We start from the raw sequence: 26,734 nt of genomic DNA on the forward strand, positions 1-26,734 counted from the left end.
GCACAGATAGCATGGAGTGAGGGTGGTGTGACACCATGGAGAGCAGCCACTGACCAGGATAGGCTTTGGTTAAAATGCTTGGCAGTGGGGCTCCATTCTTAGGCACTTGACAAGAGTTTTACCCTGGACTGCAAAGCACAGGGAGAGGGTCATGGAGTCCATCAACTGAAGAGGAATCCCCTGCCACAAAGGTGAGTTGGGATCAGGGATGCAGGCAGGATACTGCCACTGGTACTTGCTCAGGAAAAAGCATTTGTTCTTGAAGGCACACTAAAACCAAAGGGTTGGTGAAGTATCTCTTGACCCAAGATCAAAACTGACCTAGTTTCAGCTACTGTCCTGGAGGCTCCTGTGGACTTTACTCATCCACATGCATCTTGGGCTCAGAGATATGAGAGCCTTTCCACTCAAAACAGCCTGAAGTGGAGAGGGAGCTCTCAGTGGTGCCAGTGCTGGAAAGTCTTCTGCCTCCAAAAAGAAAATAAGAACAAAAGAACCAAAAAGCCAAGGTCCAGGTCTGATCAGATCAGGCACCAGGGAGACCAGGCAGCTGCTGGTTTGATTGGGATGGGGGCAGGTGCTGCACTGGGCAGCATCCTCCCTTTTAGCCAGCTCCTCCTGTGCTCCAATCCAGCTGGAGCACGCCAGGCAAACACTGTTCAGTGATACAGAGCCCAGTGTCTCACTGTCTAGCTGCCAGGCACTGCAGCTAGAGCCAGAAAAATGAGGCCCAGCAAAGTCTCAGCCCTCCACCCAGCACCATGTGAGGACAGCTAAAGCTGAGGGCTGAAGGAGGCTCAGAGACTTGCTGAGGATGGTGAGAGCTGTTCCCAGGCTTGCTCTTCCTTTGTGGTTACTGGGGGATCACAGGTCCCTTTACTGACATTGCTGTTGGTCAAAAGGGCTTTTAAAAGATACCCAACATCATCTGCCCAAAAATCCAGGCACCAGTGGCAAGGCCATCCCCATCCCATACCTCCAGGCAGCTGCCAGCCCCTCTGTGCCCATGTGCTGCAGCTGGAGAGCTCTTGGCTTGTGGATGCTGTGCAGGGAGGAGGTCTGGGTGCTCGCAGCCTCCTGCTGGAGTCTCCAGTGCTGGAGGATGTAAGTCCCAAGGCAGAGCCTGCCACAGCTCATCAAGAAGCTTTCCACAGGGTTTAGTGGCCTTTGGATTCAAGCTCTTAAGTAATTGCTTCCAGTGTTTCCTGTTTCTCAGCAGCCACAGTGCCAGTGTGGCCTCCACATTCAGCACAGATCTCTCCACCTCCTTTTCTCTTTAATAAAATACATTTACACATAATATTTTTTTATATATAAACTATGAAAACTGTACAATACTGTATGCAAAAAAACCCAGCCCCAAAAAACCACCAAAGCAGGAGAGGCCAGCAGGAGTGATGCTCTTGTACCAAGGGAAGGCTGCACTTTGCTGTCAGGGCACCAAACATTAGCAGCAAAGGACAAACCCACAGAGGTGCAGTAAGGAAGCTCAGGTGACCCCAAGCCCTACCCTGCAGCAGCTCTCAGAACAATAACCCCCAAAGAGAACAAAACAACCAGCTCCAGGGGCCAGGTGAGTTGGTGGAGAGCCTGGAGGTAAAGATGCAAATGGTGACATATAAATGAGGATGTTTCCAGATGAGAACCTCTCAAAACTGAGGATGTGAGTGTAAATCATTCTGCTCCACTGAGCCAGGGAGGCTGGGGCCGTGGAGACAGCTGAATTTCAGCAGGTCTGTCTGGGTGGGTGAGACTGGTGTTGGAGTGAGCAGTGCTTGTTCATGGAAGACATCCTTCTGGACTCTGCAGGACAAGGTGAAGAAGCCCCAAAGCACACACCTGATGGCCTAACTGCAGCAGAGCTTGGAGTGCACCAAAGGAGAGGTCCAGACCTTCAAGTGCCACGGAGGGTCTCTGCCCACAGGAGGAGCTGTCCAGGCACCACGGCAGCAGCTGGGTGAAGCACCCTTGGATTGTTCCACAAGGTCCTGCCATCTGAACACAAGTGTCCCACTGATGGGCAGCCTGCCCTGGCTCAGGCCTCATAGAACTGCCTCTCCATCTGCTTGGTGAGGGTCCCACTGGACATCACGGTCCGGCTGACGAACTCTTTGGTGACCTGTTTGGTGAGGGTGCTGCTGGCGCTCTCCACTCGCTGGGTGGTCATCAGCATGCCATCTGCAATGAGAACCTCAGTGAGCAGGACGCTGTGCTAGAGTGAGGGGTCACAGGGAGTAGGATCTGCTCCACCTGATGATCCTGGCACAAGTTTCCCCTTAAATCCCACTTCTACTGATGGAAAAACCTCTCTCTACCATGATGGTGGTGGAACACTGGAACAGGTTGCCCAGGGAGATGGTTGAGGCTTCATCCTTGGAGATATTCAAGGTGAGGCTCAGCAGGGCTCTGGGCAGCCTGATCTAGTGGAGGATGTCCCTGCTCACTGCAGAGGGGTTGGACTGGATGACCTTTGGAGGTCCCTTCTGACCCAAACCATTCTATGTTTCTATGAAGTGGTTCAGTGCTTTGCTATGCCAGACAGTAAGATGGATCTCCTTGCAGCTCCCCAGTTCTCCATGCTGCAGCATGAGCCCATGAACTCAAGTGGGACAACACTGGTCTGATTAACAATGGCCATCACACTTCTCTGGTTCTTCCTGCTCTGAAGAGACCTAACCTTGCAGGAAGGGCTGTGGTTGGTCCCTAGTGATAGTCCTGGGGGACTTCCAAAACTCACCATTCCCTCTGTGGCTGAGCAGCACATGAGGAAACAACTGCAACTACCTCTGGAGCAGGGATAAGGTGTAGGAAAGGCCTGGGGTCTGGTCCTCTTCATCAGTCCTGCCTGATGGACCCTCCCCTCCCTGCCTTTGACACTAGAAGTGAAAGTGTCTCCAGCCCCTTGGACAAGCAGAGTTATCCTTTGCTTTCTAAGGGGTTCAAAGCAGACAGCAAGCACCTACCTGTGAAGTGAGGCTCCAGGGAGGAATGGCTGATGCTGGTTTTGGTGGTGTACTCAGTGGGGAAGCTGTACACTTCACTCATGTACTGCTGTCCTCCAAACTGGGAGAAAGTGCCTGGAGAGAAGGAAAAGGAATGAGTCAGACAAGAATCATAGAACGGTCAGGGTTGAAAGGATCATCCAGTTCCAACTCCCCTGCCATGGGCAGGGACACCTCACACTACAGCAGGTTGCTCACAGCCACATCCAGCCTGGCCTTAAAAACCTCCAGGCAGGAGGCTTCCACCACCTCCCTGGGCAACCTGTGCCAGTGTCTCACCACCCTCATGGGGAAGAATTTCTTCCTCACATCCAATCTGAATCTACCCATTTCTAGTTTTGTTCCACTTCCCCCAGTCCTATCACTCCCTGACACCCTAAGAAGTCCCTCCCCAGCTTTCCTGTAGCCCCCTTCAGATACTGGAAGGCCACAATAAGGTCTCCTCAGAGCCTTCTCTTCTCCAGACTGAATAGCCCCAACTCCCTCAGTCTGTCTTCATAGGAGAGAAATGACAAGCAGCTTCTAACCCCTTCAGCCCTGCACAGTGAGCACCAACAGTCAGCTCAGGAGGTTTCTCTTGCTGATGTCTGACCCAGGTTTAGGAAGAGCTGGGAGGACAGGGGAGGTCTTACTCCTGTGCAGTGTAGGAAGCTGCCTCCAGGTATGTGTGCAAGCAGGTGCAAGACAGAAGTTTCATCAGAAATTAAAAGCTGTCAGGTTCTCCTGAGCCTCCCTCATCCAGTGCAGCAGCACTGGGACAAGTGCTCACAAGGCACAGCAGCGTCAAGTCTCTTTCATGGAAAATGGAATCACCACCAGAGATGGAAGAGGGCTCCAGGAGCTGTGTTGCCTGCTCTGAGAGCTTTCTTGTCTCTGTACCAACACAAAGCCATGGTACTGTACCTCCATCCTGAGATTCGATAGTGATGATGCCTTCTCTCTCTGGCCCAAAGCCTTGGGTGGTCTTGGCTTGCACCTTGAACTTGTAAGGGATATTCTCACTCAGGTGGGGCACAGTCAGGGTAGTCTCTGGGTTGTCTCCTTCAACATAGATATTCCTGGGCTCCCCTGATCCACACAAACACAGCAGCAGTGAAGACAAACAGGAGTAATGGTCCCTCCAAACACACTCTTCCCCCCCAGTTCTAGCTGCTGTCTTGGCTTTCTCCAAGCTTTCTGCTACCACAGACTGTCCTACTAAGAGTTAGGTCAACCCTATTTTAGTGCAGTGGTGATCCTCAAAAAGCAACCCTCACTGGGTTTGGGCTGCAACAAGCTACAGGGGCTTCCTCTTCCCACCATGCTTATTACACCAGACCATGCAATGACACAAAGCATCAGGGGTCCAGCAGCTCCCAGGCCTGGAATAAGCCTCCACTAATGTAAGCAGACAACTTTGTTGCTGGTCCCAGCACAAATACAGCAAATCCCTGCTGTTTGCTGGAGGTACCTTCTGCCCTGCACAGGGAACTGGGCTTCTACAGCCTGAGAACCATACCTCCTCCATGCAGCATCTCACAGGAGATCATGTAGCCCAAGATGGAGCCATTGGGCTTGCGGGGTCTCTCCCAGCTGAGCTGCAGGGAGTCAGGGCTGAGGGCAGTGAAAACCAGCGGCCCAGGAGCACTGGGTGTGCTCAGCGTGAAGGGTGAACCTGCAGGAGCATGAGCAAGAGGTCAGTGTCACAGGAGGTGGTGAGGAGCAGCCTGGGAGGGACCTGCACACAGCAGTTCTGAAGCGAGCTGGAAGGTCTCAGCTGTCTAGACAGCTAGTGGCAGGTGAGTGCCTGGAGAAGATGGAAAGAGGGGAAGGAGAGCTAAATGGAAAGAAGGGAATGAGAGCTCAGGATGTGGTAAGGGGAGAGAAAACAGCAAGGCCAGCACTGCAGACAGCAGCAGAGACCTCAGTGCCACCCTTCTCCTGACCACCATCCACCTCACCTGGCACAGGGCTGAGCGGGCTCTGTGGGTCCACCTGGGACTCTATGGTGATGACTCCTTCCCTCTCAGGGCCCCAGCCCTCCTCACTCTGTGCCTTCACCTTGAAGATGTAGGAGTGGTTGGGCAGCAAGTCCTCTACCACCACTGAGTTCTGGCTGGGGTTGGGGATGGTGAGTCGGTGCACCTCTCCTGGAACACAGGAAGGGGGACATCAGCATCGTGTTGCAGGCACAAAGACAGAGCCGTGGCTTTCACCTAAACTCTGCTTCCAACAAACCACCTGCAAAAGCCATCCAGAGCCCCTCTCCAACCACACCCAGCACATCTTGCCACCAAAACACACCCCAAAAGGCTTGGGGCAAACAACAGGTTGAAAACTCAAGGATTTTCAGCCCATGAGAATTAGTTTTTCACTGACTGCCTCAAGTTTCATGTAGGAGTAAGAGGTTTTCATTCCAATCTGTCCTCCAAGTCCAAAGTTACGAGTCCTGAACGTTTTTTTGGAGGAGAAGAAAGCTGGGGAGGGACTTTTGAGGGTGTCAGTCTTCCACCACCTCCCTGGGCAACCTCTTCCAGGACTGGGGGAATGGAGCAAAAACTAGAAATGGGAAGATTCAGATTGGATGTTAGGAAGAAATTCTTCCCCATGAGGGTGGTGAGACACTGGCACAGGTTGCCCAGGGAGGTGGTGGAAGCCTCATCCCTGGAGGTTTGTAAGGGCAGGCTGGATGTGGCTGTGAGCAACCTGCTGTAGTGTGAGGTGTCCCTGCCCATGGCAGGGGGTTGGAACTGGCTGATCCTTGAGGTCCCTTCCAACCCTAACAATTCTATGACTCTATGAGATGTGACTCCACAAGCAACCCCAGGAAATGTCTCCCCAGCAGAAATGGAGAATGAGAGCTGTGGAGTGGCTGAGACATTTCCTCAAGGCTACACAGAAAAGCAGGGCTGGGACCAGTCCCTGAAGCCCAAACCAGCTGAGGTTGGAAAGGACTTCGGTAGGTCATCTGCTCCAGCCCCCCTTATGGTCATCTAGGCTCAGCTGCCTAGGAGAAGACCCAGATCAGGCTCCCCATCACTAAGTGCCTGGTGGAGACCAGGCAGCTGGTGACTGACCTCCGTTGAGGAGCTGGTACTGCATGCTGTAGCCCTGCACCTCCTTCTCGCAGTGTGGCTCCTGCCAGCTGACCTTCAGCGAGGTGGGTCCCAGGGCAGAGAATACCAGGCGTGTGGGGGTGTCAGGGATGCCCATTGGCAGCCTAGAGTCTGAGGCAAAAAGAGAACATCAGGGTGGAGATGTGGGGGCTAAGGAAGCTCGGGGAGAGGAGGGAGAGGCACGCCCAAGCGTGGGATGGTCCTGATGGTCTGGGGAGAACGTGGCAAGATGGCACCTCTGCAAGCTGGCCCATTGTGAGGTGGGACTGGCTGGCTCTGCACACCTACAGTGAGTTCCCATGCCCTTGGGGTGCCAACTTTGGATGGGACAGGTCAAAGTAAGCTTTGTGCCCCTGTATCAGAGAGACTAAAGCAGGGACCAAGGTGCTGTGTGTGGTCCTTGCTGATGTTGAAGCACCCTGTCTGGTCTGCTAGGAGCTTCACAGACATCTTCAGGTGTAGCTAAGACTGGCCGTAGTCTATAGCTAAAGCAGCTCAGCACCTCCAGGGACTGTTCAAGGGTATGGGGGCAGCTGGGACTGGGTGCTCTGGCTCCCCCTCAGCTCAGCCCACTGGGACACAAGGCTCATGGTGAGCACAGCAGCTTCCCAGGTGACTATCAGGGACTGAAGCCTTTCACTTTGGCCAAGGAACTTGCAGAGGGACATCTCTCATGGAGCACACGTTCTCCCCAAGTGTCCTCCAAAGGCCTGTGGGGTAAGACTGAGAACAAGCAGCATGTTAGGGATGAAGAGGATGAGGATGATACGCTGATCATCTCATTAGAGCACGGTGTCAGTGGTGGTAGGTGTTAATCAGCCCAGGTGGGTTGAAACACAGCTGAGGTCACCTGCAAATGGAAAAGTGGAGTGATGGAGGCACAGGCTGGGTCAGGAGGAAGATCAGTGTGGCACACAGCAAGCCATGGAGAGGGGGTTTGGGGCGAGCAGTGGATGGCAGTGAGCAGTGGCTCATGGGCAGCTGGTGATGGGATGCATGGCTGGGAGGAGACACTGGGCAGAGCTGTACCTATGTACTTGCAAGTCCCTGCAGACCCATCAGTCATGATTATAGAGTCCCGGCAGCCAGTGCTGGGGTAGTAACCCTTCACCTTTGCCCTGCTCCTGAAACCCACATCCCGAGGCCGTGGGATTGTCCTCCCAGCATCTTCATGGATGGGAGGGAGGAGCCTCCCCTGGTAATCTACAGAAGCAGTGCAAGAGAGAGAGAAAAACACCATTGGAGACTTCAGAGCAGGTTCAGCCCAGGTGCTGGCTCCTGCAGAGGTGACTTTCTAGGCTCAAAATTGAAGAGGCTGCTAACAGCCTTCTGTCAGTGCCAGCTGATGTACACATGGAGCTGAAAGTCAACCATGCTGCCAGGCAGAAGAAGAAGAGAGAAGTGCTCTTCCCAGAGTACTTCCTGGTGTGAGGATAAGGATGTAGCCTCTTGTGGTAGTTTCAGGTTTACCCAAGCACTCTGCATGTGTGGGATGAGAACCCTTTCCAAAATGATCTGGGAGCAGGGTGGCCTTAGCAAAGAACCTACTTGTGAGTGGTGAGGACATGACCTTCCACATCTACTTGAAAGGACATTGTGAAGGCTGGTGCTGGTCTCTTCTCATAGGTAATTAGAGATAGAACAAGAGGGAATGGCCTCAAGCTATGACTCTGTAGGTTTAGACTGGACATTAGAAAGACATTTTTCCCAGCAAGAGTGGTCAGGGATTGGAATGTGCTGGTTGGTAGAGTCACCAACCCCAGATGTATTTAAAAGTGGTTTGGATGTGGTGCTTGGGGATATGGTTCAGGGGTGAACTCTGTAGAGTAGGGTTCTGGGTTGGACTTGGTGATCCTGAGGGTCTTTCCAACCTGAATGTTTCTGTGACTCTGTGATCCCCGGTTCATAGGCCACCTGAGCTGTGAACACAGCCCTCAGCCCAACAGGACTTGAAGGGCATGGGTCTGAAGACAGTCATGAGGGTGGAAGGGAAGGACAGGTCCCATCGCCACAGTACTCACCGTGCCCTGTCAGCACTGTGGAGTAATCCCTCGTCAGCGAGGAGCTCCCCATCACCCTCTGCTCCTGCTGCACGTGGTGGTAGCTGGTGTTGGCTGTCCTGGTCAGCGTGCTGCTGCCACTGCCAGGGAAGGAGAAGTCCACCCGGCCGTTCAGCAAGTGCTCTGTGAAAGAGAGCACACCGTGAGGAGCGTGGCTGTGGGCAGGGCTGCTGCTCCACTTTCCACGGGGAGGAAGCAGGAGGCATCGTGTTCCACTCTGCATCCCCGCTTCAGCCACTCTGGGAGGTTGTTCTGGAGGGCTACATCTAGAACAAGCCACAACTACCAAACATGACAATGGGGAAACAAACAGCAAAGCAGACACTTTGCCCTGCACACGAGACCAGAGACACTCATAGTGCCCAAGGTAACTCCAGACTTCGGCCTCCCTGGGACACTGCACTGTGGTTCTCCTCCTTAGATGCAACATTAAAAAACAGAAAGTGGAAGAAGGAAAACAGCCCTTTATGGAGGTGGTTTCTCCAGATCTTACTCTGGATCCTGTCTCATCTGGATCTGGAAAGCAAACTGCTCTGTTGTTCTGGTCCTTGACAAACCCCCATCCCTCTTCCCAGAAGGCCAGGAGAGATCATCTGCCCACGAGAGAGTGATTTCTGTTTAACAGTCCAGCAGATCTGCCCCAGAAGCTCAGGGCACTTTAATTAAGGTGAGGAGCTGCCCTTGGAGGTGGCAGTTAGCAGGTATCATCTGAGTTTGCTCCTGCTTGGAAGTTCCAGCCTTTTGCAGATGCAACTTGCTAGCAGGCTCCCAAGTCCGTGCCGAGATGGGGGTTACCTTGACACTCTTGTGAGCAGACACAGGAGGACAAGGTTTTGAAGCAGACCACAGCACACGCACAGGGCACGACGCCAACACGAGGATGGGCACACAAGGGGAGGAAGGGGACAGGTACTGGGGCAGACCCCAGCCGCTGCCGGCCCCTCGGCTCAGAGCAGGACGAGACAGGACACTCGGTGCCGTAACAAAGTTGTCCTTCACCTGCTTGAGGCCGGGGCGTCCTGCTCCTCCTCAGGCTACCAGTGGCCACGTCGCTGTCCTCCTCGTGGAGGAGGCCCTCGGTGTCCGAGGAGAAGCGGCTGCTGCCAGAGAGGCGAGGAATGGTTTCTGGGGGAAGCCTCCAGGTGATGCGGCGAAGATCCAAATCTTCTCCCAGCAGCTGTACATATTTCCACCTGGAGCCTTTTGGGACAAGGCAAGCACTGGTGTTGGCATGATCTGCAGGGGACAGTGGGCTACCCACCACCTTCATGCTGCTTGCTGGGGAGAGAAAGGGGCAGGCCCTGGTGGGAAGGACACCAGGTCACAGCCTGGCTCGCCAAGCCTCGGCTGATGAGTTCAGGCGGTGCGGCCACTGTGTGGCTGGTAGATGGAGGATGGTGGGAGTGTGACGTGCATGAGGCTTCCTCAACCCCACGGCTCTTTCCCAGCCCTGTGTCCAGCAAGTGCCAAAGTCCCACCACATGCCTGTTCCTGTCACGAAGAGTCTGTGACAATTGTCCTCTGCTCAGGACAGGTTTCTTCCTTGATGTACGCTCAGATGGTCGGACTCTTGCTGTTCCCATTACTTTGCTCTCTGAAAGGACCGTGGACTGGCCCCTGGATCCCAGGCCCTGGAGAACCCATCCAGGGAAGACCCTCAAGATCCTTCTGACAAACTTCATTTCACTCATGGCCCATCTTCTCCTCGTTGTCCCAGTACAAGACAAAGGAGCCAGCCTCATTCAGAGAGTGAAGTGATGGAGGAGGAGAGGCCAGTGCCTTCCCAGCCCTTGGAGAGTTCCTTCCTGTTGGCTTGGCGAAGAACCTGAAGGACTCAGAGTTCTGTGCCTTGCCAGCGCTTGTTTGATGACAGTAACTCTCGTGGTCCAGCCAAATGGCAAGAGCAAGGGCAGAGGAGCAGGGAGGGCCATGAAAAGCTCCTCTCCCACCCCACGCTGGGATTTCTTTCTGCCTTATGGCCAGGACAAGGAGACACTGATCTTATTTACACTGCAACTAGCCAAGAGTTCGCATGGCTGCAGCTACTGTGCTTTGGACAGGCTGATCTCCACCATCTCCATGACTTGGATCTCCTCATCACCATGAGGAGGTATGGAGCAGTGAAGCTCATGGCTGAAAGCTGCTGTTAAGGAGAACTGATGTTAAAGGTGACCCTTGTAAAACTCCAAGTAACGTACCTGAGTCGTCAGAGACGCTGGGACGCTTGCTGCCAGCCGGAGAGCGAAGCACATCTGCGCTGTACATCAGGTAGCTGTCGTAGTCCTCACCTCCCTCTGCATCAATGATGGGGACATCAGGGATGATGGGGACTGGAGAAGAGGTGGAAAGTGCCATTAGACAAGCAGCTCAAAGCCACACAGGGGTCCCACGCTCGGGCTGGCCTTCAGCGCTCACCAGGGCGGGTGGCGGAGCAGAGCGAACACGACACGGAGAAGCCGCTGGGGTGATGGGGAGGCCCTCCCAGCACTGCTCCTGCACCCCCTGCTCCCCCCCCAAGCTAGGCAGCAACTCACTGGACATGGGGCGCTTGGGCTGCGTAGCAAGGTTGATGGTGGCTTCTCTCTCAGGTCCCCAGCCAGCAGCGTTTTTGGCCTTCACCATGTAGCGGTAGGGCTGGGACTCCCGCAGGTTTTCGATCAGCACCATGCGCTTCTTGGGGTCTTCAACCAGCACCTTCTTCACCGGGCCAATGGGCACTGCAAACACAGGCATGCTTATCTCCCACACAAGGTCTGGAGACACACAGGACCCCACCACACCCCACCCTTGGCCAACAGGTTTGCTGAGGTTTGGTGCCAGGACACAGGGTGGTTCTGGGACAAGGTGCAGGAGCTATTTGGGCTGCTCACGACAGGTGTGGCATTGTCTTGGGGAAATTCCCAAACTCCAAGCTGAAGTCAGCCTACAGCAGAGGCCTCATGTTGCTTGTTTGCCACCAAATGGCATCTTCCTGCCACCCCAGTCCTAGATCTGGACATACAAATGAAGTATCTAAGATGAAAACCAGCACAAAACACTATGGAAGTGAATGGGAACTGAGGGCACTCTGGGCTTTGCAGGATTAAACCCCCAGTGCTGATTCTGTGCTCCTCCAGAACCCAGTTTTAGATATTAAATATCACTAGAGCTGTTCTGGCTCTGCTGCTGCTTTGGACTAGCCCAGCCTGTGAAAAACATACTGCAGCCCCTCAGGCTGGCTGGACTGCCCCAGTCAGAAAATGAGCTCTTACCATTGTCCTCGTTGACAAGTCCATAGCTGACTTCATAAGCTGTGATCTCCCCGTTGGTCTCTGCAGGCTCAGCCCAGCTCAGCTGCGTCACGGTGGAAGACACAACGTTGAAAGCCAAGCGGCCAGGCTCGCTGGGGACTGGGAAGGCAAGAGCAAAGGCTCCAGGTTACCATGAGCTGGGAGCCAGCACTAGCAGATGCTCAGAGCAACCTGGATCACAGCTGGGTCACAGTGGGAGCTGCTCAGTGCTTGTCCTCAAGACCACAAGAAGCTCAGTACTATATGCCTGGTGCACAGGCACCAAGGCGTTCCCCCAGGAAGGGAAGTAGAGTGCAGTGTCCCTCACCATCCTCCATGGTCTGGCAGTGGACAATGTCAGAGTAGGCTCCTTCACCCATGGCATTGTAGGCACAGACTTGCATCTCGTAGTCACAGAAGGGGTAAAGGTTACTCAGCTCTGCTGATGGGGATTTGACATCGATGAGATGGGCTTCTGACTCAGGGTCCCCTTGGATCCAGTATTTCACCTGCCAAAGCAAGAGCAAGCCATGATTCCTTCAGGTCTTCACTGTATCAATCACCCCATCTCTTGTTAGATCTGCTCAGGGAAAGCCAGGGTGTTGGATCATCTCCCTGAAAGGGAGGCCAGGACAGTCCAGGCATTTCATGGTAAGTGATGGAAAGGGAGATGAACCCATCAGGAATCGTTCCTGCAAACCCCACACCTGCCCAGCAATGGCTGCTCTAGGCTGGAAGGTGCTGGAAGGGGTGAACTTGCTCCCTCCTTTGGGCATCTTCTCCTAATCCCTTTGGCACAACTATTGTGTGAAACATCTGCAGATGACACCTCCTAGGATCCACTCACCCCTTACCTTGTAGCCCAGAGGTTTTCCCGGAGGAGGAAACCAGCTGAAGCGGATTGCCCTGGAGCCAAGAGCGTGCGCATTGGGATTCAGTGGTGCACTCAGGCGGCCTTTGGGGGACTGGGAGACCTGACTCATCGAGGGGACACCATCCACCACCTCTGCAGGCACGAGGAAGGAAGCTCACATCAGTACTAGTGCCCCATGCAGAAGATGAAGAGGGAATTCTGCCCCTCGCCAACACTGCCCTACCCACCCTGAGCGAGGCTCTCAAAGCACTTCTGAGGGGCAGATCCCCATCACAGGAAGGGAAACCGAGGCACTTGGTGATTACATCCCCCAAAGCCACACAGCAAGCTGGTATGAGAGTCCAGCTCAGGCACCCCAAGTTCTGCACATCCATCTGCTTCTTACAGGCTGCCCAGGTGGGAGGAAGTGAAGAGACCACCTTGCTGCCACTGGAAATCTTTAGTTCTGTGAATGTATTTAATAACACTTTAGCAGCTTGGTCAGCTGCCCTGTGCAGCCATGAGAGATGAAGGACGTGGGCAGAATCTCCTCAAGTTGCCCTGTTGTTCCTCCTTGGAACCCATGAAGTCCGGCTAAGAGCTCTCTGGAGCCTCTCCAGCCCCAGTGCCGGTCCCTGAAGCAGTTGTGGCTGGTCCTGTGACAAGGGACTTGCTTGTACCCCCAGCAGTCATGACCAGTACTGCGGTAAATACCTTTATGTTACCGACCTAGTCGGTGACCACCCTCACAGTTCTGCTTGCCCAGCCACAGGAACCACGAAGCACTGCTCATGGCAAGTCACAGATTCATAGAATGGTTTGGGTTGAAAGGGACCTTAAAGATCCCCACCACGGACAGGGACACCTTCCACTAGATCAGGCTGCTCAAAGACCCATCCAACCCAACTGCGGACACTTCCAGGGAGGGGGCATCCACAACGCCTCTGGGCAGCCCTGCCTGCCCCCTGTTTTTATAGCTTTTATAGCTTTTTATTCAAACTCCCAAAGAACGAGAAAGAGTTCCCTCTTCCGTCCTTTTGTGACGCAAATCCATCTCCTTCCCACCCACTGCCTATACTCAGCAACGCCTCTAGAGGGGAGCCCGAATCCACCAGTTGGAGATGGAGGAACCTCAGCGTCTGGGCGAGGAGCCTGGCTTGAGCTCAGTACATCACCTCGGGGTGCGCTGGGCGGGTGTGGAGGTCCCACTGCCTGGCTGCTAGCCCCTACCTGGGTCAGCGATGGTGACTGTGGTCTGGGGGTAACGGCCAATCTTGGCACCGTGCTTGGGATGGAGCAGGTCGACGGCGAACTGCTTGACCTGGTAGTTGTGCAGGAGGGTATCTATTTCAGTCAGCTCCAGCAAGGGGATCTGCACCTCCTTTCGGGTCTCCCCAGGCTGGAAGACCAGGTCACCCTCTGTGAAGATGTAGTCCTGGAGGAGAAGGATGAGGTGTGTGATTATAGCACCCAGGGGAAGGCTCCCAGAGAGCTTCCCACCATCTTCCAGGGAATCCCCACTCGCCTCCCAGTGCCCACAGCTCAGGAGGCAGCTGGTGCCCTCTGCCTCAGATACAGGCAGGATCTTGGGTCCCTGAGGCACAGGAAGTAAGAGTTGGAAGGGAATGTCTGTGCTTCTGCTAACCTCAAGCCTCGGGTCTCCCACCTCCTAGCCACAGAATCATTAAGGTTGGAAAAGACCTTCAAGATCATCAAGTCCAGCTGTGAACCCAAGCCACATCCCCTCTGATCCTGAACATCTGCTCTTCTGCAGCCCCAGGGTCGGTTCCCTGCCAGCCCCCTGTGCCCAGGGCCAGGAGCACCAGCCTTACCCTGCCGTTCTTGGCGGTGAGATCGCGGGTGCGGTAGGTGACTTGAGACTTCCCATTGTCTATGATCTCCCGGAGCACCGGGATCTTGGCCACCTTATCAAAGCGGCTGTGGGAATAGGCTGGCTGCAAGAAGGTGATGAGGCTGCTGGCTGCAGGGGGCAGGAGAGAAGGAATGTGTAGAGCAACATTTCCAACACGCAGGTGTCCTCCCCGAAGAGAGTCCCTATCACCCCTGGCTGTGAACCATCCATGCAGGAAATAGTAATGCATGGGCTGGAGACTTCACCACGCTTGGCTCCTGCTCCCTGCTCAGAATGACCAGATGGGAAGCAGAAGCAAACTGGTGGGGACATTCACCTGCCCCAAGCACAGCGTAACAACAGGGAAGTTCTACTTTACTCCATCAATCTGTGAACTGCTGTAGCAGAAGCTTATGGTCAGCCCTGGATCTGCCATGGAATTGGTAGCATCTGAACTTGTAATGATCAAATGTTTGGGTCTCTGCCACCAGGGATGATGACCCTTCTCCACTGGATGCTTCAAAATTGATGCTCCAGTTTAGACCCAGGTGACTCAAGATCAGAGTCCCCAAGCAAGTCCCTGGTTTGTGGTCTGGGGGAGCTCAGATGCGTAGGCTGTGCCTGCTGAGAAACCCTTGGAGTCCATCTGGACATGGGACACTCAAACACAACTGCCCTGCATCTCGTGCCTCAGCTGCAGCCCTTCACCTTGTTCTTTGATGATGGTGATGTTGACAAGCCTACGTCCAATCTCTGCGACACCAGTGGGGACATCAATGGCCTCCACCTGCAGCTGCTTCTCATCATCATCATCCTCCCTGATGAAGAGTGGGACGCGGACATCCACCAGCTCCACGGCCTCTTGGAACTCCACCATCCCATGAGCATCTGGTGTGAGCAAGGGGTAATGTTGAGAGGTGGGAACTGTGCTCCTGCCCAGGCAGGAGGGAGCCCTGGGCTCTGCTCCCTACCTTGGTCTGAGGTCACAGTGTAGTAACCCGGTGAGACCTTCAAGTCATGGAAAGCCTCGTGAGAAACGTGCTTCTCCACCACTTTGATGAGCTCTGGCTTGGCTGAGCGAGGGGCAGTGAGCACTGTGTCCACAATGGTGTGGTCCTGCCTGTGACCAGTGGGAAGAGAAAGCCAGCTGAGAACTGAAGCCCCCAGGATGCCTCATCTCACACCACAGCTGGTGGGGCTAGGGAGTGCATGAGGCATTCAGCCACCCCACACATGGCTCTGCAAAGAGGGAGAAGCAGCACAAGTTCTTCCTACCTTTTCCCAGAATTGGGCTGTAACCTGGGGGAATAAAGAAGTCAGAGTGAGTAACAGCTTTGGGGAGACAAAGCTCTGTGTGAATCACAGCCCTGCACAGGTCTGAGCCATGGCAGCTGCCCTGCAGGTGCCAACCCATTACCTGGCACAGCCTATGGCCCCATCACATGTTCTCTCCTGCCTGGCTACTCCCTCCAGCCCTGGATTTCCCAATGCAATGAGGAACATGCCCACGGGGGAGATCACATCTGGCCAGAGCCATGGGGAAGGCTTAACACTCCCTGCTCAGCACCAGCACTCCCAGACTCCCTCATCCTGCACCAGGCTCTCGTGACTTTGCTCAGGGTGGAAACTTTTGAGGTCAGTGGGAATTTTCCCATTGAGCACCACGAGACCAGGAGTTGTGTCTGCCTGTAGGAGTCTCAGGTCCAAAGCTAGATGCAGCTGAGAGCACCTGCACGGCTGGATGGGCTCTGCTTTGCAGCCTGAGGGAATGAAGCACCTCACCAGGCTTGTGCCAGGGGTGGCTCACAGATCACACTCCCTCCCGGCATCCCAGATTTCACAGCCCAGCCTTCTGTTCCCTCATCAACAGAGCCCTGGGGGAACCCTGCCTTGCAGGAGGTCTCTCCTACAGTGACTCACCTAAACTTGGTCTGCTGGAGCTTGTGGCAGCCAGGGATGTGCTTGAAAACCTCATTCAGCTGCAAGGAGCAAGAAAGGACTTTGACAACACATCCCTGGCCAAAGAGGGGTGCGTTCAGGCAGCAGACACTGCTGCCAGCAAACACAAGAGCCCTCTGCCCACCCCCAGGGCCTCTCACCTCACCCTGCCACACCAGGCAGGGACCACTGCCTGGTTTCTCCCTAGGACACGACAAGAGGCTGCGAACTGAAGCCAAATAACAGCTTCAGACTACGTGCCCCGAAGCAAACCTCAACTCTCACCAGTGTGACCCTTGGATCATTCTCACAGCTGTGATCTTAACATTTCTGCTTGCTTCCAAAAGGAGGAAAAATTGCTGCTTCCTTCTGAGAGCTGCCTATGCCCACAGGGAAGGGACTCTCCCCCCTCCCCAGCATTGCAGATCCCCCCCACAGCGTGGCTGTCTCCCTGTCCCACCCCAAGACCCCCTCCGGCTCCTACGTTCTCCTCCACTTCCTTGCGGAGCTGCTCGCACTCGCGGGTGTCCGGTTTCATCAGGTTCTGCGTGAAGAGCCGGGTCAGCCTCAGGGACAGCCCGTAGGGAACTGCAAAGAGGAATCCCCGAGTCAGACTCCTTCCTTCTTGGCCAGAGAAATAACCCAGCCAAAAGCAGGAAGCATGGGGGCACGTGTGATGCTCGGTGTCCAGATCCTGTGTCACTAGCACCTGAATCCCATAGCACCGGCAGAGAAAACCCTCTGAGAACTGGAAGGCTAACTGGGAAGCCCTCTAGCAGATCCAGCAAAGGGAACAGTGTCCCGTGGTGCCTCTGGACTGATGAGACAATGAAATCCAGGCCGGGCCACTGAACTAAGGAGACTATGACCCATAAAGGGCACATCCACCACACAGGCTGTTAGGAGGTCTGCAAGGCTGCCACCTGCCCTGCTACAGAGCAAGACTCAGGAATGTTCTGCTCAGCTTCCCCCAGGATGGAAGCAAAGGAAAAACCTTCATTGCACTTGAGCTTGGAGGTAACACCACGGCTGCTGGAACTGCAGCCACCACCAAGGGTTTGTGTCTTTTACAGCACCCACAGCATCTTGACTCAATGACCTTTGGGGGTCCCTTCCAACCCCTAACACCCTGTGATCCTCTATGCCCCGTTCCTCAGACGTGGCACTCACTGAGATCTTTGGGGCTGGTGGCAGCAAGGGAGCTGAGGCCCTGCTTGTGGACGTTGTTGTTGATCTTCCAGCGGACTGTGTCCCGACCCTTGAGGGACCCACTGCGGACCATGGGGGTGTCCAGGTGGTCAGAGGACATGAGGCTGTGACGAAGCATGTAGTGGTCCTCCTTGAAACCAACAGTGCGACCTGCAGAGCCAAGAGCAGGGTCAGAGATGAGGTTAATGCCAGCCAGTAGCTTCCCAACGCTTTGTTCTAGGGAATATTTAGGGCTTCCACCACACTAAAGGTATTGGGATGTCAGGAACACAGTGGAGAGAGCAAGGTTTGTCATGAGTGACAAAAGCACATGGCGCCAGCTAGGCATTACAATGGGACACTGGTCAGGGGAGAGCCAGCAGCAGGATACCCAGTAGGACACAGCAGGGTGTGGGGCAGGGAAGAGCAGTGGAGCAGCAGCTCAAGGGCTCCTTGACTCAGGCTCTTTGCTAGGAGCTTTTCTCCTGATACACCTCCCCAGCTCAGAGAGGAGGATGGAGATACTTATCCCAGCATGCTCCCCCCAACCCAGGAGGCAGTGAACCCCACAGATCCCTCTCCCTCCAGTCCAAGGGGCCAGTACCTCGTGCGCAGCAGGGGAGCAGGGCCAGGCAAGCCTAGAAAACAAATGGCCAAAGACACCATCACTTGGAAGCCAAGGGCAAAACTCTTCACCTCTCCAGCTGGAAGGAATCACACCAGCAGGGATGGGTGGGCAGTGGATGGAAGGGGCTCTGGAAGCTGATTCTAGTCTTATATCCCTTCAGTGGGGGCAAGCCCACAGTAGCTTATGTGGGCAACAGCAGAGGTGCTGGATACTGAGACCCAGCCCCTGCCAGTCTGGCCATGCTGAAGGCTGTTTGGGTTCTGGAAATGTGTCATATTTTGGGCTTTTATCAGGTCCTCTCCCAGGACTGGGACAGCTGGCTGAGGCACTCACCTTGCAGCAGGCACAGAACTTCCAGCAGAGCAGCAGCAGTAGCCCCAGGAGTAGGATGAGGAAGATGAGCAGTGGGATGAGCCAGAGGAAGCTCCCCGGTGGACACTCTGCAAGTGACAACAGTGTCACTCCCAGGCATGGGGTGTGAAGGGAGGGAGTGGGGAGACAAGGACAGGGGGAAAGGCTGGATCACAGCTCTTTGAGGGACAAAGCAGTGCAGTTAACCTTGAGAACTTTTCTCTCAGTTCTCACAATGAAAAGTGCTGTTCAGGGAGCACTGTCCCAACTCTCTGCTCCCATCCAGCATCCCAAGGTGCTATTCCACACCTCACATCAATCCCTGCCCATGGTGGCAGTGAGAAGCCATCAGTCCCTAAAGGTACTACCCTCCACTCCTTGCAGTTCATGTGACAGCCAATGTTGCCCACCCTGTCACACAGAAAGGTGGGCAAGGGAGGTACTGCCCACAGCTGACCTTGCCATGGGACAGAGCCAAGGGACAAAGTGGGCATGAGAGGCACTGTGGAGCAGATCACTGCTCATGCAGACCCCAGGCTGGACATCCCCTCCTGGCAGGTCCCTGCTCACCCTTTTTCTTCTGCACACGGACGGTGGTGTTGGGCTGGATGCTGGGGTCTCCCTCCAGGGTGTAGTGGTAGGTGCAGTCATCATCCTCATCCTGGAAGGAGCAGTACTCACTGGCCTCCTCTGCAGAGGGAGGGGGCATGGTTGGAAAGTCATCAGGACCAGGAAAAGCTTGAGGAGCAGCTTCCCATGCACACACAAGGGGCAGGGCCCGCAGGAGCCACACTACACGTATCTGCACCCAGCTCTGCTTCTTCTGGTACCTTTCTTCAGCTCCTCCACCATCTGGATCTGGAGCTGGCAGGTGTCACAGTTCCCTTTTGTGCTGCCTGTTCCCCAGGCCTGGCAGCGAACGCAGTCCCGGATGCTCTCGCACATGGCCTGGAAGCCCTGGGCACAGAGGCAAGGAAGGATGGTCAGGAGACAGCCCCTGGGGAGCCAGGGAGGACATCACCCCCAAAGGGCAGGGCTGGAGAGGCAACGATGTGTCCTCACCCTGGTGCCCCAGTGAGGTCGGAAAGAGGAAACACCAAGGACAGGCATCCAAGGAAGGACTGACAAACACAAGAGCCCAGCCCAGCCAGCTCCAAAATCGTTTATACCACCAGCCTGCAGCTGGGCAGTGAGTGGACCTCCTCCAAAGGTTTTAGGTGGCCTTTTCAAAATGTGCCCAAGACAGCTTTCTCCATTCCCAGCGTGGGGCTATCCCATGTTTGTCAAGGGGAAACTGACCATGAAATGTGTTTTTCCAGTCTAGAGGAGAATGAGAACAGGTCAGGAATGGAGCCTCAAAACTCTGCCCAGCGGTGTGCAGATAAACACGGATGGACATTCTGCTGGTGAAGCGGAGGGCTGCAGAGCAGCTCCCATACCAGACCCTTCCTGGCCACTGAAGGCAGGACACAAAACCAACCCTCTCTCAGGATTTTGCTCCTGACTGAGCTGTGCCTTCATCTCTGCTCTGCTGCCCTGCCCTGGAGACTCTATGTGGGAAGAAGTGATAAACCCAGAGGGAGCCCAGGCTGAGCCTCACCAGGGAGTAGCTGATCTCGCAGGTGGAGCTGGTGTAGAGCGAAGACTTGTCACAGATGCATCTGCCACATTCACACCTCCCGTGGTTATTGCAAATGCCCTGGCAGGGAAGAGGGAAGACAGCCGGCGTCTGAGAGCAAGCACAGGCACACAGTGCCACTGCCACCCAGAGAGCTGCCAGCCCCTGGTGCCCCTGAGCTTCGGGCACCAGGACAGTTTGCTGCAGCCCTGCTGGGTCTGGCTGTCCCTTGCTCAGGCAGGGCAGGACCTACCCCCCGGCTGTCGATGCAGGTGTCATTGCTGGTGGGACACTCACAGCCTGGACCCTCCCAGCCACTCTGGCACACGCAGGCACCCTTGGAGCAGCGACCGCGATCTGTGACACAAGACAAGGAATCACCCGGCGCCCAGAGTGCCACGCCGCTGCCCCGGCCCCGCCCGCTGTCATGCCGCCGGCTTTGGGGTGCAAACGGGCTGCAAACGGGCTCCACGGGCTGCTCCCAGCACATTCGTGAGCGCAGAGTCCCCAGCGCCCATCAGCGATGGCAAAACACCCCCGATGCCAGCGCCACCATGCCAGAGCAGGGGACGGTACAGCCCTGGGCTGGGGCTGAGCCTCACCGTTGCAAAGGAAGCCGGAGGTGCGCGGGCACTGCAGGACGTCGTACTGGCAGAAGGCGCCGTCGAAGCGCTGGGTCAGGCCCTCGGCGTAGCACTGGCACTTCCCGCACAGGCACTCGCCTCGCCCCGAGCACGGCTCCGAGTCCCCGGGCCGGGTGCAGGCTTCGTGGTTAGGGGATGACGCCGGGGAGCAGTCACACGTGTCCCCTCGCCTGGCGGGGAGGAGATGGTGCTGAGAGAAGCAGGAGCAGAGCGCAGGTCCTGGGCACGGTGCCCAATGACAGGACAGGGGGCAGTGGGTGGAAATTGAGGCATAGGAAGTTCCATGGAAACAGGAGGAGGAATTATTTCACTGCGAGGGTGACAGAACACTGGAGCAGGCTGCCCAGGGGGGTTGTGGAGTCTCCCTCTCGAGATATTCAAGACCTGCCTGGATGAGTTCCTGTGTGACCTGGTCTAGGTGATCCTGCTCTGGCAGGGGGTTGGACTGGATGATGTCTCAAGGTCCCTTCCAGCCCCTAACACTCTGATTCTGTGTGTCGCTTGTAGGTCTCCAGGCCCTGGGAGAGGTATGGAGCTGGACCAAGTTCTTACCAGCCTGGGTGGCAGATGCACTGTCCACAAGCGAAGTCCCCATGGAAGCTGCACTTGGGTGAGCTAAACTCCTGTTGCTGTAAGAGAAGAGGCATTGCTGAATGGGCTCAGCTGCCCTACAGACCACTTCAGGAATCAGAAAACCGTTCCAGAGGCAAAGTGCAGCCTACAAGACCAAGCTCTGCCATAGGACAATGTGCCCAGCTTGACAGAGGCAGTGATGATGATCTCCTTGGCCAGGATGAGGCTCCACTTAAAGCAACAGTGAGGGGCTCAGCGGGACCTGCACGGTCCCTCCCCAGGCTGGCCAGGAGTAGGACCTATCTCTGCAGCCCATACCTGTTCACAGGGACACACGTCACAGACGACAGAGGCTGTGACTTTGAGGCTGTCGCTCAGGGAGGTGGGTTTCACATGGATAACTCCCTGGCGGTCCTTCTCTGGGAGGCTGCAGACATGCTGCCCACCAACGTACTCAAGAGCCTTCATCCGCACCTTGTACTTGCCCTGGGAGGAAAGGCAAGCCACAGGGGTGAGCCAGCTCTGCTGGACCACCGCTGGGCCAGACTGGCCCTGGGTGTAGAAAGGAGGGACACAGGCTTTCCCTTTGGGATCATCCAGGAACTTACCACTTCCCCACGGGTGATGTGGAAGGAGCCAGATTCTGTCCTTTCGTACATCGAGGAGGTGAACTCCGTCTTCAAGGCTCTGGGCACAAAGTCAGCTCGGATGTCCATCTTGGAGCGGATGCGCTGCGTAGCAGAAGACAACCAGCGTTGGTTTTCAGCAGCAGGCTTGGGACAAGCCCACGGCCTGCCCACGAGGGGCCACACCCTACCTCCTGCCTGCTGTCCTGAGCAGGAGGTGCCCACCCTCTGCCTGCCCTGGAGCAACAGCAAAGCCCCAGGGAGCTGTTACCTCAAAGGCTGTGCGGAGCAGCTCCACGATGTTGGAAGAGTCCTCCTGGAGCACCCCGATCTCAGAGATGGGGAAGTACTTGTGCAGCTTCTGCAAAGAGACAGGAGCCAAAGCCTTGAGAAACCTCCTCTAGCACTGAAATGGACTCTGCTTTGAGCAGGGCTTGGGCTGAAGCCCTGAAAAGGTCCCTTCCAACCTAAATTACTCTCCAGCTCTCTGTCCCCACTGCTTTACACAAAACAGACCTCAACATGAGACGATCTCTGGGACCCCAGATTCTGGCACCCATAATACACCCTGAGATCTCCTATGATGCAGAGCAGCCCCCCAGCACCCTGTGGCACCTTCCTGAAGTATGAAGATGTTGGCTTAGCATTTTGGGAGAGATGAGAGAACACTTTCTCCTCACAGCTGAGCTGCAGGCAGAGGAGCAACGATCCTGGAGGAAGGTTAAGCCCATGTGGCACTGCTGCTGCGGTCTCCTCACCTCATAGTAGCTGTAGGAGTGGTTGGTGACAGCAAAGATGGGGATGATGTTGTGTTGGCCCAACAGGCGCACCAGGGTGGGCACTGAAGGGTAGTCCTGCTTGGTGTCATACACGTAGGTACCACGGTTGTCCAGGTGACACTGCTCGTCATTTCTTGCCAGGATCCCTGCCAGGACGTTGGTACCATCAGCTTCATAATGGAAGGCAGACTCGGTGGAGAACACGAGCAGGTGAGTACTGTCCTTCCTCCAGCCAATCTTATCCTACAGCCAGGGAGGGGCAGAAGGAACATTAAGCTTTGTGCCTCCCAAACCACTTCACAGAACCTGCAGGGGCTGGCAGGCCAGCACTGGGAAACCCAAAGGGCAAGGCACCACCTCTGCTTGGCCACTAACATAACCAGCCACGTGGCCCTGGTTATCCAAGCCAGCAGGTTTCCAGCTCCTCCATCCATGCCCACACCACCTTGGATACCTGCCAGCAGCTTGGTGCTAGGCACACGTGTGTACAGGGGGTCAGCCCACACTCCTGGGGATGTGTATGGAGCTGTGCTCAGCCCAAGTGGCTGCTCTCCAGGGAGCAGAGTTTCACCACCATGGGCACAAAGTGGGACAGAGCAAAGAGCACACACTGGGTGCCCAGCAAGCAGCTCTTGTGCTGGGGATCAAACAGCAAGATACAGACACAGATGGTCCAAGAGCTAGGAAAACCTGGGAATGCCAAACAACTTGGCACTAGGAGGGTGCTGCTGGAAAGGGAAGAACTGACCAAGGCTGGAGGTGTCCCCTGGTTCCCTGGCTGTCCCAGCTGCCCAGCATGATGTTCTTTTGCTGACCACCCAGCAGAAGGTCCACTCATTAAAAACCAGAGCCCTGGCTACTGTCACCTTGCAAACTGCTGTCTGCAGGATGGCATCAAAGCCGCCCTCAGGGGCGTCCAGGTTGCCAGAAATGCGCTCCTTCCTCAGCTCCTGGCTGAAGTGGTTGATGTTGCTGGTGAGGCGGATGACGTTCTTGAAGGAGAAGGGGGAGTCAGCGTTGTTCCAGGGCTCACGTAGCCTGGGAGAGAAGGGGAGAGAAAGGGTGCTGTGGGTGGCAGGGGCAAAGGGATGCCTGGCTGCAAGGAGAGGAAGTGTGGAGAGAGCTGGGGAGTCCCTGCAGCAAAGAGATGAAGTTGAGTTTTCAAGGTGCTGGCACTGGGAGGCAGAAAGGATAAGGGCAGAGGTAGAGAAGATGACATGAAATTTGTCATTGAAGGTTGAGGAAGCATGGTGCTGCATGGTGCTACAGCAAGCCCTGAGCACGGGGCTGGGAGGCCAGGGCAAGCAGTGAAGGAGAGGGATGAAGAGAGGTTCTTGCAGCACAGATGGTGAAGATCAAGAAAGCCATGAAGAAACAGAAGGTGCCTGCCCTCTTCTCTGCTCCCATCCCAGGGACCCACTGGCCTCACTCACTTCTCAGGTCTCATGTCTGTCTGAGGGGATGAGACTTTGTCCACAAACTTGCCAAATCCAATGGTATAATTGGAGGTCAGATCTTGCAGGAACTCCGCTGGGAGGAGAGGAAGGGAGGGAGGAATGAACAAGTGAATAAAGAGATGTCTGTGAGGTTGCTGCTCCAGGCAAACAAGTCCTTTCCTGGGCATCTTTTCTGCTGATCAGGTCTTAGATAACACTCCAAAACCCTCAGCTTTTAAGTTCTTTGGGCTTGGGTCTTGTCTTTATTGGGTTAGAAACCTATACTTCCTTTAGTAGCTCCTTTCCAAGCCTGGAGCTTCTGCAGTAGCACACACTTCATCTATAGGTTCAAAGCCACCACACAGATAGCTCTGCAGGTCATCACCCACAGTACTGGGCTGAGAGAGCAGATATGATGGTCCTTGCATGGCCAGGAGAGACATTCCCCTCCAAAGCAGCGATCAGAAGAAACTCTAATTAGCACAGATGCCTTCAGCCCTTTGCCAATTACATCCCTTTGTCTCTGCCGCGGGCAGGAGTGAGCTGCCTGCCTTCAGCAGCACAGGAGCTGGCTCCCCTCTTCTCCCAGCTCTGGGCTCACCTAGTTTTTGGCCCATGCTTTTGAGGTTGTCCAGATCATCGGACATAGAGTAGGAGAAGTCCATGAGGATATAGAGATCCACAGGGCTCTCCAAAGGCTGGAAGACGTCCATGTTGAAGCTCATCTCCTCCCCAGCTCGAAGCCGCATGGACATGCGCTGGGGGGACACCTGGGTCCTCTGCAGGGAGGTGTTGATGCTGAAATTCTGTGAGGAAAGAGTGATGTAAAGGGGATGGACCTCAGCTCCTGGGACGGGCTCCATCTCCTGCGCACACGCAACGAGGAGGAGGCGAGGAGCAAGGAGAGACATGGGAAGCGGAAAGGCAGGGACGGTCACACTCCCTTCCCTTGCGTACAGCTAGGCACCAAAGCAGCCTCCCCCACGTCCATGCCTACCCAGCTGGGCACCTCCTCCAGACCTTGGCATTTTGCTTACATCTGGTTTTGCCTGAAAAGCCACCCCAGCCCTAAGTGAGCAGGGCTGCCTGCCAACAGGTTCACCCCCCAGCGAAGGCAGAGCACTGGTTTTGAGGAGACCCTACGTAAACAGAGGTCTGGACTTGGCATTCTTCCTGCTGCAAATTCTAGAGGAGGATGAAGGACGTGAAGGACACTGGGGATGGGGGTGGGGGGGTGTCCTGAGAAGCAGCCAAGCAAAAGGGCTGTCCCCTCAGCACCCACCTGCTGGGTCCTCATCTCGCCCCTGGTGTACACGATGCTGGCCTCCCCGCAGCCGGACCGCAGCAGGTTCTCCCGCAAGTCACAGCGAGGCTCCTCAAAGCTCTGCCAAGGAGGCAAGAACACCATCACCACCCCAGAAAGCAGCAAGTCCTCTGTGCCAGAGGGAAAGGGTCCCTTGCTGAGACTTTTAGTTGAGTTGCTGGGAGCAGGAGCAGGGCAGAAGGATGGGGGTGAATGTCACACTGAGGAGCCAACATCCCCCAGCAGCAGGGAAATGCGACCACCAGTGAGGTACTGTGTTGCCTGGGACAAGACTCTTCCTCACACACACTTTCACTATCGTTTTCTGATAAGCCCTTGTTTTGTGCCAGGGAAGGTTTGTGTTGGACATGAGGAACAATTTCTTCCCCAAAAGGGTTGTCAAGCCCAGGAACAGGCTGCTCAGGGCAGTGGTGGAACCACCGTCCCTGGAGGAATTGATAAGCTGTGTAGATGTGGTGCGGAGGGATATGGTTCAGTGGTGAACTTTGGAAGTGCTGGGTTCACAGCTGGATTTGATGATCTGTTAGGTCTCTTCCACCATAAACAATTCTATGATTCCTGCAAGTTTGGCCCAGGCTCCCCTTCCTCCCCTTTTGGCCACACCAAAGAAAACTCACACTTCAGTGTTTCCCATCCAGCCCAGCCCTTTGCAGAGGGAAGCTGGAGCCCTTTGCAGAGGGAAGCTGGAGCCCTTTGCAGAGGGAAGCTGGAGCCCTTTGCAGAGGGAAGCTGGAGCCCTTTGCACAGGGAAGCTGGAGCCCTTTGCACAGGGAAGCTGGAGCCCTTTGCACAGGGAAGCTGGAGCCCTTTGCACAGGGAAGCTGGAGCCCTTTGCACAGGGAAGCTGGAGCCCTTTGCACAGGGAAGCTGGAGCCCTTTGCACAGGGAAGCTGGAGCCCTTTGCACAGGGAAGCTGGAGCCAGAAGCTGTCACAGCCCCTGGGTCACTCCCAGCTTTCACCCAGGGCTGGTGGGATGCCTCTGTGAGTAGGGTGGGAAGTGGAGCCCCGGGCTCCTCTGCCAGGTCTCACCTCATCAGTGCAGAAGGAGCAGTCCTTGTCCACTCGGATGCACTCGGTGCAGCTCTTGGCCCGGGACAGCACGCAGCGGTTACCTACCAGGAGAGATCAGGGCATCAGGAGTGGAAAAAGCCATGGGAGGGCATGAGATGGGCTGGGCCCATTCCTTGGGCAGTCAGTGGAGGTTTTGCCTGGGTAGTCAGTGGAAGCTGGCTACAAACCAGCAGCGGGGTAGCAAGACAGGAGGCCAACACGCTGGGAAGAATGAGGACAGCAGCACACAGCAGGTCTTACCTGCATTGCTGGAGCTCGGGAGGGGTGTGTGCAGTCCCCACAGGGCAGCACCAAGGGGTTGGACCTACCACAGCTGCACTTACTTTTGCTTCCTTGGCAGAGGCCAGTGCCCCAGAGCAGGGACAGGAGGAGCAGCCCAGCACACGCCTGTGGCAGAACACCCATCCTCTTCCTCCTGAAATGCAT

The 26,734-nt window shown here is 55.5% G+C and overlaps 1 protein-coding gene across 1 annotated transcript; it reads right to left on the bottom strand.

Moving 5' to 3' along the window:
- Positions 1-1,369: 1,369 nt before the first annotated feature.
- Positions 1,370-26,734, bottom strand: ITGB4 (integrin subunit beta 4). The gene is made up of 40 exons (XM_054170607.1): positions 26,632-26,734; positions 26,267-26,349; positions 25,195-25,296; positions 24,514-24,718; positions 23,910-24,006; positions 23,343-23,514; positions 22,456-22,719; positions 21,969-22,058; positions 21,680-21,802; positions 21,390-21,557; positions 21,051-21,127; positions 20,457-20,668; positions 20,108-20,211; positions 19,837-19,935; positions 19,067-19,193; positions 18,807-18,926; positions 18,219-18,325; positions 17,862-17,895; positions 17,240-17,428; positions 16,554-16,657; positions 16,052-16,110; positions 15,407-15,430; positions 15,103-15,251; positions 14,840-15,019; positions 14,112-14,260; positions 13,510-13,714; positions 12,281-12,432; positions 11,755-11,935; positions 11,409-11,546; positions 10,692-10,874; positions 10,356-10,487; positions 9,157-9,357; positions 8,119-8,280; positions 7,127-7,300; positions 6,059-6,208; positions 4,943-5,131; positions 4,501-4,656; positions 3,906-4,070; positions 2,964-3,077; positions 1,370-2,178 (listed from the first exon to the last, which is right to left on the bottom strand). Exons 1-40 carry the CDS (start codon positions 26,732-26,734, stop codon positions 2,036-2,038), a joined length of 5,586 nt encoding a protein of 1,861 aa, XP_054026582.1. The 3' UTR covers positions 1,370-2,035.

Source organism: Dryobates pubescens, chromosome 20, assembly GCF_014839835.1.
Source record: "Dryobates pubescens isolate bDryPub1 chromosome 20, bDryPub1.pri, whole genome shotgun sequence".
In the NCBI taxonomy this organism is placed as follows: Eukaryota; Metazoa; Chordata; class Aves; order Piciformes; family Picidae; genus Dryobates; species Dryobates pubescens.

Coding starts and splice junctions, on each gene's coding strand:
- ITGB4 (XM_054170607.1), bottom strand. CDS start 26,734: ATGCATTTCAGGAGGAAGAGGATGGGTGTTCTGCCACAGGCGTGTGCT. Junction 17,429..17,861: donor GCTCCCCTGCTGCGCACGAG/GTACTGGCCCCT, acceptor TTGGCTCTGCAG/GTCGCACTGTTGGTTTCAAG. Junction 4,071..4,500: donor TGAGATGCTGCATGGAGGAG/GTATGGTTCTCA, acceptor TGTGTGGATCAG/GGGAGCCCAGGAATATCTAT.